Genomic DNA, 16,838 nt, shown 5'->3' with positions numbered 1-16,838 from the left:
CCAGAGGGACCTTGACACGCTTGTGAGGTGGGCTGATGCCAACCTCATGAAGTTCAACCATGCCAAGTGCAAGGTCCTACACCTGGGTCGGAGCAATCCCAGGCACAGCTACAGGTTGGGCAGAGAAGAGATTCAGAGCAGCCCTGTGGAGAAGGACTTGGGGGTGTTGGTTGATGAGAAAATGAACATGGGCAGGCAGTGTGCGCTTGCAGCCCAGAAAGCCAACCGTATCCTGGGCTGTATCAAAAGGAGCGTGACCAGCCGGTCGAAGGAGGTGATCCTGCCCCTTTACTCTGCTCTTGTGAGACCTCACCTGGAGTATTGTGTGCAGTTCTGGTGTCCTCAACATAAAGAGGACATGGAACTGTTGGGACAAGTCCAGAGAACGGCCACGAGGATGAACAGGGGACTGGAGCACCTCCTGTATGAGGACAGGCTGAGGAAGTTGGGGCTGTTCAGCCTGGAGAAGAGAAGGCTGCATGAAGACCTCATAGCAGCCTTCCAGTATCTGAAGGGGGCCTATAGGGATGCTGGAGAGGGACTCTTCATTAGGGACTGTAGTGATAGGACAAGGGGTAACGGGTTAAACAGGGGAAGTTTACGTTGGATATAAGAAGGAAATTGTTTCCTGTTAGGGTGGTGAGGCACTGGAATAGGTTGCCCAGGGAAGTTGTGAATGTTCCATCCTTGGCAGTGTTCAAGACCAGGTTGGACGAGGCCTTGGGTGATATGATTTAGCGTAAGGTGTCCCTGCCCACGGCAGGGGGGTTGGAACTTGATGATCTTAAGGTCCTTTCCAACCCTAACGATTCTATGATTCTATACAAAGCTAAGGTGCTGTGTGTCACATACTCTTTGAAGCCTCTGAAGTCTGAAGGACTCTTTTATGTGTCTGGGAATGTAAGTGCTATATCATCAAGTATTAATAAGGGAGATAGACAACAACCATCCTCATCTGACTTCTTTCTTCTCCATAAAACCATACATCATCAGAATTTTTCCACCTCATCAGAACAGAAGATATCTTTGCTGGAATAAATAAAATGCATGAGCATAGCCGTCTGTATCTGACTCAGATCTGAATAATAATATGTGCTTTTTACGTTTCAGCTTCCTACAGAAAGACTTTAGTTTCTCAAAAAACCTTAGGAGGTTTATGAACCTGCTCTGAAGCCTGTTGCAATTGGAAAAATTTCTGGATTTGAGTCAGTTTCAGTTGAGCTGTACAAATCTTATTGATCTATTTGTATAACCTTTTGGTGAGTAAAAAAAGTACTGGTTTTCAGATGTGGTGAAAACTCGATGACTTAATTTTTAAGCTCTTAAGATTCAAGTATTCTCTGGATTCTTAGGCAGCAGGTATCTTCTGCTTTGTGAAAGGAAAGGTACAAGTCCCACTGCCCAGCCTGAAATTCATTGCAGTTGTTTAACCAAAGGATCGACTCTCAGCATTAAGACACTGTACTCCCAGGCTGAAACTATTGTGCAGAGTTGCCAGTGTCTTTCATTATGATCTTCTTGGAAAGCTCCACCATCCTAGTCCATCCTGGTGCAGTCTGTGCTATTTCAGTGCATTCTCAGGCCTTTGAGAAAAGATTCTATGATTCTATGAGAAAAAGAGATGGAGAAAGGCTGGCATAAGCTTCGCTATCACACTAAAGCAGTGATCTCACTAAGGTCTTTTGGCAATAGCCAAAGGACAAGTGTTTCTGCGAGATGTGAAAAGAGAAAGGTGCTACATCACAAGTCACTATGCAGTGGTGACATGGCTTCGCAACAGAGCTGCATGGTGTGGGTGGAGCTCCTCACTGAAGTGGCTGCATGATTTCATCTCCAGGAATGGGTTGGTTTATAGACAAATGATTAATTTTGCATGAAGTTGGGCTCTGGTCCATCATTTTAGGTGAATGGTAGCCACAGATGTAAAAGTCATTGGAAGGGTTTGGGAAAGGTTGTACAAGGTGAAAAGGGTTGGTAGGTCATACCTGAGTTGACTTGAGGTGGTAACGCTGAACTTGTATGTAAGCAACTTGATATTCTGTGCAACTCGATGGCCCTCTCTACTGGCAAGCCAAGAAAGAGCCGGGTATGCCTTCATTAAAGCAGGTAGGAGATGCAGATATGGGCTACAGCTAATCTCTCTTTGTAGTGAAGATACTAAGAAACCTGTAAAATGCTGCCATACACTGTGTTGAAAAGCTGAGCTCTTTTCTTGGGCTTTCTCCAAGAAGGTGGTGCACATTTGGTTCAAAGATTTACTTATTTTGAGCAGAGGTCAGGATTGAGCCGTGGGCACTGAAGGAAATCAAATCTTTGAAAAGAAGGAGCACCTTAACATGCAGTAAACATATTTGCTTTGACTGGCAACAGTCATTAAAAGCCCTTATTACATTTTGTGTCTATTCTGTCCGCCACTTAGCCATTTCTTTTCATTCTGAAGGATTATAACTAAGAACGATGAGTCTTCTCTGATACAGCCAGGACACAATAGAACTGTGAAAGAGCTGGGTTATCTTTCTCCCTCATAGGCAAATCTTTTCCAATTGTTCAACAAGATGCTGTTCTGTATTGCAATGGCATCAGTCTTTACGCCTGTGAATACTGAGGCTCAACATTAAGCAACTTGTTTATAAAAAACAGTCATGCAGTAACAATTAGAGAGTGTTTAATATGCTTCCCCACTAGAGTCCATACCCTCTCCTCCCACTTACTGATCTTCCCAGTGCAGTGTGAAGTTATTTGTGTCTTCAGAATGAGCAAACAGATCTTTTCAGTGAAAGGATGAAAAATTTCCTGAGTGCTGCCATATAGAAGTTGGCATCTGCTGCTCCATAGAACAGGATCTCTGCTGCACTGATCCAAACATTTGTCAGCCCCAGAGTGGAGGATAGCAGTCCACAGTGTCTGAAGAAGAAGACTATCACACAAAGCTTCCCACTACAGAGAAATTGCTGCATCTGTCATCATCCTTTCAACCCAGCTAATACAGTTGTATTAGCCCTGTGCTCCAGTTCCTCCCACAGCTCCAGCCCACCTCCTTTTTAGTGTGAAATGTGTTTGAATCTTCAAAGTAGCTACATTTCAAAATACATTTTGTTCAGTGCCAAGAATAATCACAGTCCTTTGGGATAAAGCAGATCACAAAGCCTGAAATGGATCTGCAATACGTTAGGGAGAGATACTTGTGATGAAGGATATTGGATAGATTCATAACCTGAGTGGCTTCAAGAAGCATTACAGAGTCTTCCCATTTGGTTAATATATTTCCGCATAACAAGAGTAACAGGTCCTCATCCTACCTCATCATATCATCCCAGCAGAGCTAATACAAACAAGGTTTTCATGATGTTGATCAAGAGACAAACAAGCCAGTGTCTGTCAGAACTGTTCATGTGCATTGTAGGTTGATCTGAAAAAAGTCATCAGAAATACTGGAACAGCCGTTTCAATCCCTTGAAACCAAAACCAGCACCCCTGTTGTAATTTTCCAAGATTCACAAAGTATGGTCATCACTCACAAAATGGGGATGGGAGACGATGGGGAATAGTAACTTAATAGTAGAAACCAGGACAACTTGGGCTGTGGGAAAATCCCCTCTGAGTCAGGGTATTTTCTGGCTGTAGGGGAAGCTGAGCTGTTGGGGTTTCTCTCTGCAGAAGCTCTCCCACCTTCTCTAATACCTTGAAATGTCCTTTACGCAAGCAACCACAAATACAAGCTGTTGGGGGGATGGCGGACACCGAGGAACATGGAGTACCTTGGTTCCAACATGTTGTACAAAAATAGCACAGCTCCAACAGGAGAGCTGCTCTGAGGCTTAGTGAGTAGGTCCTCCTCTCAGGTTTGGGGTACAGGTTCAGGCTTCTGCACTATCCTTCGTTGAAGAATGCCTAATAACAGGAGTCTAAGCCAGTTACTTAATTTCCAGATAGTGCTGCTCTCGTTCTTCCCTGGATAGGCTGGGTTTAGGTTCACTGAAAATGAATTTTTTGGAACTGAAAAATCATTTGTTCCTTAGCACTAGTAGTAGTCAACTGTTCATGGTGACAGGAGAGTTATTTAAAGATCAAAAAGGTGAGTTTGGGGATAAATAGATTGGTTTAGCATTATCATGATATATTTAGATTCATTTTAGAAAAGGCTTTCTTATTTTATAGTCAGTCCAAGAAATATATCAAGTGAAATTTCATGAACAAGTAGTAGTTGGTACAGGCATCTCAAATGACACTGTTCTGGGTAGGGCTGAGGTTTCCAAGTGACCATGATGAAAAGTAGCAATTACCCTCAACTCTTCAAAGGCTGTCAAATATATTGTGGTCTTAAACTATGAATAACCCAAAATAAGTACACTGACAGCTGGCGGATTGTACCATCATTAAGCAGTGATCTCCAGACTGTGGTTAGCAAGAGGAAAAGCTGCAGTACCAGAGCTCTCTGTGATGACGTTGCTGGATGTGGTGCTTTCTATTAAAAGTTTGATGATAAGTGTCCCTCATCATCTGTGGTGGAGAAAATTTGATGGTATAGTCTGTTATCCCTAAATATTAGGATGTCATTGCCAGAAACAACTTTCAACTTGAGGAGCTGTTCTTGAAAGTGAATGAGAAACTGCTTGTTGCTTTAGCAACCCAGCTTGGTCACCAGAGGTAGGAAGTGTTTAAATATTCTGACCATTGTTGGTTTTTCACTTTTTCCATTTTAGCTGGATGCTGAGAAGGCAAAATTAAAACTGGAAAGATGGGCTTCCCAAGATGCTGGCAGTGGTGGTGGAAAAAGTGAAGAGTTGGAGTCAAGTGGGGATTGTGATGATGAAGATGGCTGTCAAGGATCCGGTGACAGGATTCACACAGCAGGTAAATAAAGTTTCTATAGGCACGTACAGAGCTTAGAAATTCATAAATGTCACAATCAGGTGGACAGAGCTCAGACTTGCACTGCTTAAATTACTGTCAAAATCCTACTTAAAGGATTTGAATCTTAATCTGAAGAGATGCAGTAAAAATAGAGTGATACAGACAGTAACCCAATATAATTTAACACTTGGCATGCAGATAAAATTTATCGTAGACTCATATCATCACAGATTTATTTGGGTTGGAAGGGACCTTAAAGCTCATCCGGTTCCAACCTCTGCCACAGGCAGGGACACCTTCCACTAGAGCAGGTTACTCCAAGCCCCTGTGTCCAACCTGGCCTTGAACGCTGCCAGGGATAGGGCAGACACAGCTTCTCTGGGTACCCTGTGCCAGCGCCTCAGCACCCTCACAGGGAAGAACTTCTTCCTAATGCCTAATCTCAATCTCCCCTCTGTCAGGTTAAAGCCATTCCCGCTTGTCCTGTCACTACAGGCCCTTGTCAAAAGCCCCTCTTCACCTTTCTTGTAGGCCCCATTTAGGCACTGGAAGCTGCTCTGAGGTCTCCCTTTTCTCCAGGCTAGACAAGCCCAGCTCTCTCAGCCTGTCCAGAGCAGAGCTTCTCCAACATTGACATGGCCTACTCTGGACTACAACAGCTCCACATTCCTCTTGTGTTGGGGGCCCCAGAGGTGAACATAGTACTCCAGATGGGGTCTCACAACAGTAGATTAGAGGGGGAGACTCCCCACTCTTAACCTGCTGCTCACTCTCTGGGGGTGCAGCCCAGGACAAGGGTGGTTTCTGGGCAGCAAGCGTTCACTGCTGTGTCAAGGGGAGCTTCTCGTCAAACAGCACCCCCATTTTTTTTCCCTTTTTAAGCATGGGGATTATGTTTCCCCTTTTCCAGTCAGTGGGAATGTCACTTGTCTGCCACACCTTCTCAAATTTAGAGTGACTAATATCTCCAGTGAAATCTACATCACAGAAGTGCTGTAAAAGCCTTCCTAGGTAAGGTAGGCTTTTCAAATAAATGGAAAATTAATGTCCTCATAGGCTGTGCTAAGTGTTAAAAGTGTTTCTTGCATAATGATACTGAAGGATGATCAAGAGTTGGCTGAAAGTATATATTCTTGAAAAAGCACATGAAGTATTGAGTTTTTTGTAGTGGCAAGTAGCTGCTTAATTAAAATTCCTTGATAGCCTCCAATATGATTCTGCTATATTTATTAATGAAATCACTTGGATAGTATGTCATCAAACGTACAGTCAGCATCAGAATTAACTTCCACCAACACACTGGCAATATAATACATGGGTAAGTCCTTATTACAGTAACTCAGTAGGAAGTAAGATGTTTCTAAATACTTTTTATTATTGGTGTATCATATCTAGAAGTTCTGATTCATTTCAGCTCATCAAAATGTAACTGCTTTAATTACCATAGTGTGTGTAAGTATAATGTGGTTTGGATGCAATTTGGTGCCATTACATGAAATACAGGTATAATAGTGTGGGAAAATAATACTTTAAGATAGCTGGAACTCAGGTAAGTTTAAATCTGCTTTAGTCTACTGAGATAAACGAGTGCCTCTTCCTTGTCTTTTTGCCATTAAGTGGAGAGTGGGAAAAGGAATCCCATATACAAGTGAGACTTGCAAACATGCTGTGATTAGTTTGGAGTCAAGACTTATATTCACAAATATAACAAATTCAGGGAAACCAAGCTTCAACATGTACTTTGAAATCTATGCAAAGTGTTAGATTAGGTTATAAATACCTGAAATGTAATCTGCATTGACAAGCTGTGTGATCACAGTACGTGAGGTATGATCACACAGTGCCAGTGTTTTTAAGAATCATGGAATTACAACTAAGAGATCAAGTAAAGATTTTTACCATTCACTTACCAGTGTTTTTGAACAGAAGAACTTTAATGCAATGTTATTTTAAAACTACTTGCTTAACTTCTGTATTGTTTATTGTGTTAAATACATAAGCAATGAAAAGATTGCTAGATGTTTTGGGCCCTGGGGATTTGCTTTCCTCTCTATGTGGAATAATACAAACAAAAGCCAGGTGCTAACTACTCTACAATGAACAATTAAACTTTTAATACCCTGGGTTTGGAGGATGTGTACACATGCTTATGTGGACAATGGAAGATTTCAGGTGTTTAAATAAAAACTTGAGTATTTCCAAGGCTTGATATACAGCTGGCTTTAATAACAGAATCAGAGAATCATAGGACGGTTGGGGTTGGAAAGGACCTTAAGATCATCTAGTTCCAATCCCCCTGCCATGGGCAGGGATGGCTCACACTAGACCATGTTACCCAAGGCTCTGTCCAGCCTGGGCTTGAACACTGCCAGGGACGGAGCATTTACCACTTCTTGGGGCAACCTGTTCCAACTACCTTATGGTCTCATTTTTCCTTTTTTTTTTTTTTCAGTCTAATTAATTATAATATTTTATGCTGATACCATCCTGGATTTAAAAGAGTTATATTTACATAACTGGCTGTTTCAGAATTTACTGGGGTTTGTATCCTATTAAAAAGGTAGTTACAATAAATTCTAGAAAATGGCATTGATTCATAACAGCAAGAAGGAGTATTTTCATCGTGTGACAATAGTGATGCTGTTTCATAATTAGCTTTAAAATATTGCAGTATATACAAGCCACGAGCAGTAAATCTGGTTTGCATATCTGGATACAATTAGGAGATAAAATGCAGTAATCTCATTATAGAGCTTCTTTGCTTTAATAGTATGGTAAAGAAATAAACAAACATTGGATTAATTGAATTTCCTCTTGCTGCATGTCTGTAAGATGGTGTTTCCAATTGTACAGCCTCTGACTTTGTAATATTTCCTAAACTTAAAACCTGTGAAGCACATCTAACCATGGCTTTGGAGAAGTGGAACATGACAATGTTTACTATTACTTGCTTGCTTGAAGTCCACAGAGAATTGAGACATGAATTAAAGCTAAAGCTAAATCCCAAGTAAAACCCTGATGTGAGGCTTAGTAAAGTCAGTGGGAATATTCTTACTGACTACAGCAGGTAGCGATGAGACACAAGTGATAGCTCTTAAATGCCACTGATCTCATCAGTACATGTTGTAGCATGGAATCATACAGTAGAACAAAAGGAATAAAAGAGGAATGAAAGCCTTTCAAAACACAGACTTCTTGGCAGAGCCATCACGCTTTTAACAACAGATCCATGGAAAAGAGAAAAGAGGGGAAAGGATTTCAGTGTCAGACACTAAAATACTGAATTTAGAATGTAGTAAAAATGTACTACATCTGTCCTTTATATGAAACCTATGTGAAAATTATATTTCCAATTTACATGTTGAGAGCATTGCAAAAGACTTCGATTGCTTTTAAGTAGTTTCTGAAAACCTACCAAACACTCATTCCTTTTCACCTGCCAGGAAAAAAGATTACGTTTTCACTAGCAGTAAATTGCAGGGAGTTTCATCAATCTCTAGCTAAACATCTTCAAACATTTCTGTTCATAACTGTTAAAGGATCTCTACAGACAGGGTACACTGCCATCTTCCCAGTTTGCTTTTCCAAATTGCTGGCTCCTTGCTTTTAGATTACAGTGTGTGCCTGGTAGGTAAACACACAGGTGACTGTACTTGTATATTCCAGCCAGATATCCTTTTCCCCAATTTTTGGGGGGGTTGGGGATTACTGGCCATGTGTTTCAGCTCATTTTATAATGGATAGTAAAATCCCATTCTTTTGTTGGTCACCTTCTAGCCTTTGAGAAGCATTTCTGCTTATCAGTTAATCGTTTATTTTATGTCTTCAATTAAAATACATGGCTGTTATTTGCCACTGAGGTTTTTTTGTTTCCCCTTGTTACAAATAAGTCTTTGCTTGCCAAATTCATTGTTATCTTAAAAAGGCACTGCATACCCCCTTATCATAATGGGCTTAATTTTCTATTCTGTTTCATGTGTTTATCCAAATTATTTCATACAAACAAATTAAACAAATTCTCAGGAAACCAGCGTTCTCTTAGGAAATTATGGAAGGTAAAAGATACTTTAAAATGTCGTATTCTCACAGGCTTTCCCAGTTACCACAAGTATCTCTTCTTGGGGCAAGCTGTGGAAACAGCAGTTTCTCAAGCAGACCCATGTGTTCTTTGTTGGCAAGTACCAACTTTATAATGACAACATCTGTTAATCATCTTGGAACAAAGCTTTGCTAGGAGAGATTTAAGAAGAGGAAAGCAAACCATATAAATCCTGAGCATGAATAGGGAAGTTGCTCTGCAAGTTGCGCTGCTTCACTTCTGCAGGTTTCTAGGCAGAAGGGCAAAGCAGCATCTCAGTCTGAACCTTGCTTGGTATTGTGTGTTCATCTAAGCATATTCTTACATGAGCTTCGATCACATGTGTTCACCAATGTCAATGCTCATTCTTAAACCCTTACTAGAGTTGAAAGGGGGGTGGGGGGGGTGGGGGGGGTGGGGGTGGTGGTGGGAAGAGCAGGGATTGCTTAGTGCCCTGCAAGATCAAGCCACAAGAATATTTACTAGGAAAGGGATTATCATCCTGCCGTTCACGGAAAGATAACAGATTCCCATTATGTCCTGCTTCTCTGCGGTGCAGAGAAAAGAAAAATGTTTCAGTCCGTTCAGTGGGAAGGAAGTTAGTTGGGGGATTTCCCATTCCCAGCTGTGCTGCACAGCTGTATGCTGTCATGAGGTCCTACCCCAGCAACAGCAACCAACATTAGATCTTTATTCAGGGAAATCATCAGGTGATTAGCCATGAAACAAAGTTTAGAACAAACATTTAGACCGCAGGGACTGGGGTTTAGTGCAAGCCCAAAGTCAGCTCTATGGAGCTCTAGGCTTTGTGGAATATGTTGGAGAAAGCTGGTGTGAACACCTCCAATTGGCATGGGTCCATACACACATCTGTCTGTGAATGGGAAGGACACAGGTGTTTTGGGCTTGCTCACTAGCATGTATCACTATACTTTAGATGAAGTGCCCGACCAGTGCTGACTCTTAGACAAAGCAGATTTTAAAAACAATATTTTAAAATCCTATCAGTCTGTGCAGGCATTCAGTAAACAGACACATCCTGTGTCATCCCAGCGAGACTTGGAACATGACTATGTGTCAAATGTGCTTTATTACTGTGTTTTTTTGCCAAACACTTATCTAGTCCCAGTAACAGTTTTCTTCTATATTTCTTCCTAATTCTTTCATGAAGTTCCCTCCCTTTAATAAGAACTTTCTGAATTCAGACATCTCTCTCTGTTCAATATCTTGCTTATTGTCACATCTCAGTACCCAAGTGGCAACCTGCAACAAATTTACTTTGTTAGCGCTTTCAGATGACACATTCCAACCTTTGGCTTTCTTCTTGGCTGTTTAGACACTGCACAGCTTCAATGCATCTTTCTTCTGTAGCCAGACTATCAGAAGAGATTATGCTGGCTGTATATTTCTTCTTCAGGGCATATGAGAAAGATGCTCCTTTGCCCCAGAATGCCTTTATAAGTGCAGACAAGTAAAATGTCTGTTTTCTTAATGCCTTCTGTCTAATCTGTATCTGCTGTCACAGCTTTGGAAAGTGAATGTATTTTTCTCACTGCTCATGAATTTTTTCATTATCTTTTTTTTCTTTTTTGAATATCAATAGTCTGATTCTTTTATCCTTATTATGTTATCATTCTTCCAGTTTGTCTGCCTTTTCTAGGCATCAATATTACTGTATAAGCTGTCATTTTAATCATACTTCATTTCCATTTACCATGTTACAGGATGCACTTACATTTATATTTATCCAAATATGTAATTGTACAGCTGCTGATTTTGTAATTATTAGTACAAAACATCAATATTCTGAGTTCATAATATCTGCTGGCACTCAGCCATGCTCATCAGCTCCTCATCACCACGTCTTCACTTTCCTCACAGATGATCCTAGCTCACAGAAATACTACATTTTCAGTGTCTTCCATCGTCCTGCCTAAAGAAAACTCTCCATCATGCCTCATCCCCATCCCACTGCCTTGCAGAGCCATTTTTCTACACCCTTACTTGCATGAGACATTTTACCTCCAGCTCTGTTTATAGAAAGCCTATAAATTCTTTCATCGCCCTTAGTGTAAATGCCTCATTCTATCCACAACGCAGCACAGTTAACAGTTTAAGCTTTTACCTAAGGTTGACTTTTAAGAAAACACAGTGGTTTCAAAACTTAATATTTGTCATTTGGGGTGGTAGGTAAAGGGTAGTCTCTGTCAAGAGAAGCATGAGCAAAGCCTGCCAGAGGGACTTCAGCATGCGTAGGGAGCGAGAAAAGGGTGGCAGTTCCACTGCCTGGCTGCACATTCTGGCTTTGGCTTCTGTTGTAGAGATACAGTTTAGGAAGAGACTTGGGGGCAAAGAAAACCAGAGAAAACTAAATAATCAGAGTGAAAAGTGCAGATTTTGATTCATGCTAACTGAACTGGTAGGATCTGATCCTGAGATGAATTACATGGAAATCCTGGTGTTGTCACACTTCTATCTCATGGGTGAAAGTTTATCTGGGTGACAGGGACATTTCCTGCAGCCTCTGTTCTGTGCAAATGGGATGAGAAAACAGCTGAGAGGGGGCTTTTGAGAAGGGGATAGGAAGAGAGAGCATTGTAGAGGGATGGAAAAAGGAAGGAAGAAGGGAAGAAAGAAGGGCAGAAAAAGAGAGAGAAAGAAATAGGGGGAGAGAGAGAGGGAGGAGAGAAAGGAAGAAAGAAGGAAAGAAAGAAGGGAAGAAGAGAGAAAGACAAAAGGAGAAAGAGAAAGAAGGGAAGAAAGAGTGAAAGACAGAATGGGAGGGAGAGAAGAAGGAAGGGAGAGGGAGACAGAAAGCAAGAAAGAGATTTTCCCACCTTTCTATCCCTGATTAAATCTATTTTATAATCTACCAACACAGGGATAAGGTATTGCGTGTCATTTTATTGTCCTTCATTACCCAGTGTAATTTAAACTGAAATGCATATGAGAAGAAGAGTATAATCATTCCTAATCCTTCCTGCACTTACACTTCCTCTATTTACATGGCAGTTTGAGGTGTAAAGGAAAGGGATTTCAGTTCCTTCAGATGTTCATGCCTAGACCTGAGGTGAGAGCATTCCCAGTACCACCAGCTTGGATCCACGCAAGACCGGAGGTTTTGCCAAGTGGTATAAATGACTTTCTGCATGACCAGATAAACACATTCCCTGCAGGAGTTTCTCCTAATGTTAATGAGAACACCAGCTAGAGGAGTAACAGCCTGAGTGCCAGCTCTGTGTCTCTCTGAACAACTATGGTACTATCTCTGTTACCTTCAGAGAGGTAAAAAGGTAGTTGGGGAAGTGCAATTTTACCATTTCACCAGAGAAATGTAAATTGCAGCACATCTTTGATCATTTTAGCATCGTTTAGACCAAATTAAAGCGTGAAAGCATTGTAGTTGCTTAGGGCATAAAGCCTTCCAATGTACTGTTCCATAATGAGAAATTAAACATTAGAGGGATAAAGACATTTGGGGCTTAACTGTTTGCAGTAGTTCTGTATAAGCAGTCAGCACTGTAGGTCACTGAAGGGTAATGTGCCTTTACCAGCTTTCTATTGAAAACATTACCAGCAATCTGTGTCCTTTGAATGCACTTATTTCAGCAGAACCCTTTTTACCAACTTTGTAAGCAATATTTTATCTAGTTAAGTTCCACAGGAGCAACTCCATGTGTACATATATTTCTGAGATAGGTTTTGAAAACAGCCCTAAGCTGAAAAGTCACCGATCTCATTGTCCAGTGAATTCCTGCTCACCAGCATTTCCCATGTTTTATTAAAATGGACTTCTTTCAAACAAAGATGTCACAAAGCTGAATGGTCCCAAATAGGAACGACATAGTCAGACCACAAAGAGTGTGAATGAAAGGAGGCAGCTTGGTATGTGATGGCTAAAACTACAAGACAAGCCTCCAAGAAAAATTGCCTTACTAAACACATGAAGCAGAACATACTTCTTGCTTCAGGCCAAGAGCAGTCTGCAGGTAGATGCTTTGACCCCACACTCATAGTGCCTACTTCTGTAAAAGTCATGTGCAAGCATCAGGCCGGCACCAAGAGTTTAGAAGCCAAGCTAAATGGAGAAAAAAACTGATGCTTCTCATGAGCTGTGTGATTTAGATCATCCTGACAAGAAATTCACTTAAGAGCTGTAATATCTGGTTGTGGCAAGTAGTGATAGGATAAAATGTGAAGGCTAATGCAGTTTGCCCCTAGAATGTCATAAAGTCAAAATTAATTAAGAAGAGTTAATAGTGAAAGGTCCTTTAAATTATTTCAAAATAGATAACTCATATAACTTAATGGAAGCTCAGTTTAAAATGCTAATGCCATTACACTGTAAGTTACTGAAACAATCCTGCAAGACTAAGGAAAACATTCACCTGTGAGTTATTATTCATGCCACACAAGGGAACAGTTACCTCGTCCCAGCTAAGTGACAGTGCTGACACCTCTGTGTACCTCTTCTCCTCCTCTTGAGGCCTTGCCAGCTCACCAGTGAAAGCAGGAGAATGAGGAACTGAATTCTAGAATACTGGAATGGTTTGGGTTGCAAGGGACCTTAAAGCTCATCCAGTTCCAACCCCTCTGCCATGGACAGTGCGGAGAACTGTTGTGCCATTTAAACCCCATGTTGGTTTAAAGCATTTCCCATGCTACTGTGTTTTAGGATTTTAGTAATATCCAGAGCTCTAGCTGTGAGGGACAACATGTTTGCTTGTGGGGATATCTGGAAGACTTTGTTTATTGCAAAGGTAAATTATTCCAGATTAATTAAGGTAAGGCTATGAGTTAATGCAACTGTAAAGGCTTTAAGAAACCCTCTGTCATCTCTCATTGCATATAAGTGGAAGGCAGATAGCACAGCTGTTTGGCAGTGGAAATTAAACTGAAAGTCACTGCCAAATGAATATAGTTTCTGTTTCTCCCTGCTGCCACCTTCCCTTGTTTTGGGATTCATGAGGAAAGCCTAAGCGGCCGCTGTTCTTTTGAAAAAGGAAAAGACTTGCTTTGTTTTGTTTTCCCTCCCTGCCTCTCTTGAACCAATGTTTCTTGGAGTCTTTTGACTTTACTTTTAGGGTGAAAATGCCTTGAGTATACCAGGTATACAGTCTGAGGTTTTCTATTCCTTGATTGTCCATTTTAAGGTATAATGATACTCCTTAAGAGAGTGCTGTTGTGCCTGAAGCCAACAGATATGCCATCAGAATGTCTCAGCTGAGAGATTTAGGATCAAAACAATACCCTGAAAGAAAGCACAGTTCAGTTTTATAGTAGCAGAGAGCACAGTACAAATGCTCTTTACTCTGTACTCAATTTACTACAAGAACAACACAACTTCAGGCTGAAGTATGTGACATATCAACAGGATCATGAATTTGTAGGGCTAGATCTGTCTGCCTTGAGATCAAGGTACTTAGAAGAACTTAAACTAGCTGATGATCTTGAATGTAGTTCAAAACCTTCCTTGAAAAGGATTCAGAGATTAGCCACATTATTCCTCAGCAGGTGATTTTGCATCTGATTTATCCCACGTTGTCTCCTGTCTGCTGGATATTAAGAGTGTTTATTTCTGTCCTTTAATCTGAAAGCAGTTAAGTTTCCCTTAAACGTAACACTTGCCAGGATGGACAGGAGAGTTAACACCTTTCAGAGGCGTTTTAGGGTGTTGTAGTGACTCAGGGAGGGTATAATGCCATCTGCTAGACCCAAATCCAGGAACTAGATGTAACATGCAGAACAGTGAAGTTAGAAACTCATTTGTATTGCATGTGTGGAGTGTGAATATGCAGAGTGAAGTCTCTACATTATGGATTTCTAAGGGTCTTTGTCATAGTTCTCCGTAATGATATTTTCTGGTGAGCAAACAACTACTTTTGAATAAGGAGATAGTATGATTTCTGGCACTGTGCAGATAATAAACTCTAATCTGAAGTCCAGGTGAAGCATGAATGTTAAGCAGTGACAACCCAGATAGCATATGAGGGTAGTAACTGCTCCCTCAGACTTTGTTCCATTTAGTTGTAAAAATCATTGAACATTATCAAAATCACAGTCTTGGCCCATTTCCCATTGAATCATTGCGCACAGTCAGCAGTTAATTCATAAAGATCAGTATGGGCAATGAAAACCCCTTTGAATCACTAGAAAGTAGGTTGAGATTAGCTGATGAAGGGGGTGAAAATCCACATGGCGCATGCCCAAGGTTTAGCCATTATTTGCACAAAGAACCTCAAAAACTCTCAGGTTTCACAACTCTTTGCTGTTCATCTCAAATTAAAGAGATTGAAGTCAACTTGCCATTGCAGTATTGAAACTGCCAAGTAATAAATCATCATCTGATATTTATAGCCCAAAATTAAGACTGGTGACTCATACACACTGTTGAAGTAGCGAAGTCCTAATAATCCAATCTGGAGCAGCAGGGAAAGGAATAGCTTTCTGATGTGAAGTCAGACAAGTAATTTCCTATTTAAAATTTGATTAGATAAAATCTTTTGAACATGTGCTTGTAAAGCAACAGCCTGTTTAAATATGTATCCTGCTGCAGCACGGGCAGTATGCTGTACAGCTACAGCCAGCACAAAGAACATTTGCTGGGGGAGACGTTTGGTAGGTACGCAATTGAATGAGCATTAATTTGAGGGGATATTTTTGTAGGTTTTTATAAAAAAAAGGAAAAAAGGAAGATTCAAGCAGGAATATTTTGCCCCCTGAAAGAAAAAAAAAACTATAGTTTTTTAACTAGAAGTTAAACTATCAAGCTAGTAAGCTTGGTATTTTAATCCAGAAAGTTCTTGGTTTAAAGGTAATATATTATACAACCCTGAGGAAAAGGAATAAAGGGCAGAAAAAACAGGATGGGGGATTTTGGCTTAATTCTGACCCACTAATCATGACTGGGAATTTTGCTTTTGACTTAATGAGATGCCAGTTTTGAGCCCAGAAATGAAGGGGGTAGATCCTGCTGCCCTCCTCTGTGCTGCACAGGATGGTATCCTGCAGCAGTGACACACCTAAGAGGATGTGTCCAAACATTCAGCTCAGGATGAACTGCTACGATGTGCCAAAACACAGAACATGACATTGTTTCAGGTTACAGGACAGTGACACTGTCTTTTTCTCATATCTGGATTTATATAATTTACAGAGGTTGTGGCATCATTTCAAAACCAGCTATTGATAGTAAAGCATGCTGTCAAAATTGGGATACAGTCCCGTGTCAAGTTAAAATACAGAATCCCATTACAACAGTATAGAACAATTGTAGCCAAGCTGGAACATTTCATCACTCACCATAAAAAGTACTGTCAGAATAGTCCTGGGAATTGAAATATTCATGTTAGGTTCACACATATAAAAAAATTGCTACTTTTGAAAGTGACCAACTACTCAGGTTCACTGGAATTTAGTTTTCCTCCTTCTCTCTTCATGGACCTCTTCATTTTTTGTTAAAGCTATAGGGACTATATATTTATTTTTCCTTTGAGTCTGTGATGTGAAAAGCATTCATGTGTACCATGCAGTCTGTTAAGTATCTGCTTCATGTCTGTTCATTCCACTAACCTTAGGTGGGGAAATTTTCCTGGAGGTTTCTTGCCTTACCTCTGAAGGTGGGTTTCCTGCTACAGCTTTGCTCCCAGATACAAAAACTGTTTCCATTTGGTTCTCCTAGCAGAACCTATTTGTTCAGGTGAAGGCAGGGGTCACGGAGTCCCAGATTGGTTTGGGTTGGAAGGGATCTGTCCTGGGTTCAGCAGTAGCAGTCATTTTTCTCCTTCTTGGTAGCTTGTGCAGTGCTGTGTTTTGACTTTCGGATCAGGAAGAGAGCTGATAACAATGATGCTCTGGTTTGGCCAAGGACTTTGTGAGCCTCATGCTCTGCCAGGGAGGAGGGGAA

General features: G+C 40.9%; 1 protein-coding gene across 4 annotated transcripts in view; it reads left to right on the top strand.

The window, feature by feature from the left end:
* The window catches only part of LOC133275458 (glypican-5-like), a 382,437-nt gene that overhangs the window by 286,461 nt on the left and 79,138 nt on the right, over positions 1–16,838 (top strand). For all 4 annotated transcript variants that reach the window (XM_061465424.1, XM_061465425.1, XM_061465423.1 and 1 more), the window contains one exon: positions 4,704–4,854. In XM_061465424.1, the coding sequence (XP_061321408.1) occupies positions 4,704–4,854 (151 nt within the window). The remainder of the gene's footprint in view (positions 1–4,703; positions 4,855–16,838) is intronic.

The sequence above is a fragment of the Pezoporus flaviventris genome, unplaced genomic scaffold (genome assembly GCF_033815535.1).
Source record: "Pezoporus flaviventris isolate CSIRO_AGI_PZ_B2104156 unplaced genomic scaffold, CSIRO_AGI_Pfla_v1 ptg000040l, whole genome shotgun sequence".
NCBI classification, from domain to species: Eukaryota; Metazoa; Chordata; class Aves; order Psittaciformes; family Psittacidae; genus Pezoporus; species Pezoporus flaviventris.
Note: the sequence above shows the minus strand (reverse complement) of the source record. Positions and strands in the feature narration are given on the sequence as shown.